Source organism: Priapulus caudatus, unplaced genomic scaffold (assembly GCF_000485595.1).
Source record: "Priapulus caudatus unplaced genomic scaffold, Priapulus_caudatus-5.0.1 Scaffold416, whole genome shotgun sequence".
NCBI classification, from domain to species: domain Eukaryota; kingdom Metazoa; phylum Priapulida; class Priapulimorpha; order Priapulimorphida; family Priapulidae; genus Priapulus; species Priapulus caudatus.
Window position 1 is genome coordinate 330,346 of NW_014577477.1, and position 2,086 is coordinate 332,431.

At 38.2% G+C, this 2,086-nt stretch overlaps 1 protein-coding gene across 1 annotated transcript in view; it reads left to right on the forward strand.

The window, feature by feature from the left end:
- Positions 1-1,666, forward strand: part of LOC106810182 (lysozyme C-1-like) — a gene marked incomplete in the record, with an annotated part of 5,934 nt that extends 4,268 nt beyond the window's left edge. Inside the window, 2 exon segments of the mRNA XM_014813464.1 lie at positions 177-252; positions 795-1,666. Of these exon segments, the coding sequence (XP_014668950.1) occupies positions 177-252; positions 795-930 (212 nt within the window).
- Between the last annotated feature and the right edge of the window lie 420 nt (positions 1,667-2,086).

The window sequence follows — 2,086 nt, forward strand, 5'->3', positions numbered from 1 at the left end:
TATATATATATATATATATATATATATATACCTACATATCGAGGACGGGTGGACAAAGAGGTGGAGAGTCAGACAGACTGATGGACGCACGGATAGGAAATAACGCTCATATCAAGACTAATATAGTAATTGTTTTTAATTGAAAGAAAATAAAACAAGAATATTTCGTTTTTCAGACTTGGTAGATGATGATATTGCTGATGACTTTGCTTGTGCAAATAAGATCTTTAATGCACATGGCTTCCACGCATGGTAAGATTTGCCATCATCATTAAACTATAATTAGTATATACTACTATGTAGGCCTACTAAAGGTTTTTAAGCGACCAAAGTAATGCCAATTGCCAAGCTTAGGACTCGAATTTGAAATCCGAACCAAATTAAATTGCGGCAATTATTATTAAATATCACGTCAAAATATCACGTCTGTTTCCCTGTCGTAATTTTCATTCTTGTAAACCGTCTTCGCCACTCCTGCCACGCATGCGCTCCGTCATGCCCCCTCCCCCCGAACTAACGTAGACTTGTCCACAACCTCCATTCCTTTCTGTTAGCTTTTCCATAATATACTTATACATAGGCCTAATGTGTAACCATCATGCATAATCATATAATATGATCAGGAGTGAATAATAATAGATTAGATAATAATAGATATATTATTATTCACTCCTGATAGGATGTGCTATTGCACATAAATATACATAATGTAATTTTAATATCGCATATATTTTGCATTATACGATCCGACCGTTGGCCGTATACGTACAGGGAGTGTTCACTGATCGTTGCAGGAACCCGTGGGCCGTAAAGTGCTGGCAGTTTGACGTCGCCGTCTATCTTGACGACTGCATCGAAGATAAACTCATCAAGCCACTCACGTTCACCGACGACGAAGACGACGATCTGCCACCTGGCGGCGTTAATTAAGCAGTTGTGAATAAATCCGCGGATCACGGTTACGTGGGATTGGTCGTTTATCGACGTATAAACACGCGTGTCTCTACAACTGTTATTTTATAGTGGTTGCGTAAATGTTCGAATCCAGATTCTGTAATCAGCCGCGTACTGAGAAGCTCAAGATGAAGGTATAGCTCATAAACAGAGACGGCTGTAGCAGTTGGTGCGGCGGCAGCAGCAACAACAACAACAGCAAGAAAAAATCAAATAAGGAAAAAACACTCAAATGCGTCAGATCAATAACAGAAACAAGAGCAGGATCGACGGCAGCAGCAACAAGTCAAATAGCGGTATATATCAATATAATATATCAATATCATTATAATAGCGCGGTCATATTTATTATGACCGGCATTGGCCTTGTTTGGGGAATTCTGTGACACACCCTCAGCATAACCGTGTGTAGTTTCTAGTCCTTTGACTCGCGGCAGCAAAGATTTATGATATCAAGAGCACATAAACCGTTTGCGTGCTCTAGAAGATGAAATAGAGTTAACTTTTGTAGAAGAGTCGTCAACGAAAATTTTCATTAACACCTTCTTTAGCGCAAATTGACGTTTTGTCATCTCTTGTTATATATTTTGATACGACGAGTATGTATAAATCGATGTATATGTAACGTGGTCACGATCTGTAATGAAGTAACGTAAATATATAGATTTTAGGTACCTTGATATTGTAGCAATAAAATAAGAATTTAACAGCACCTTGCGTATACACTGTATTTAATGCTAACGGGTTTATTAGACTACTGTCGTACATCGAATCGAAGTAAGAGAAAAACAATATATTCAAAGGAGCAGTGTGCTGGATAACAACAATTTCAAAGCCTGATGCACATAGCTAAGCCTTGCCGTAATTCGAATTACCCGTCGCAACATGCTAAGTTGTGAGTGGTAACGGAGAAAAACTACCCTTACAAATGACAACCCTTGATTTTTCTATACTGATCAGTGATGCGCTCTCTCTTACTGTCTAAGAAGAACATAGTATTTAACATATTTCACAGTAATCCACTTCTGAGCATGTCCTTTTCTTTTCTAATAAATAATTCCACCAAATAATTCCGTATTCGAAGACGTGATTCAAATTAGCAGAAAGTAGGAATGCCCACAGGCACATTTAC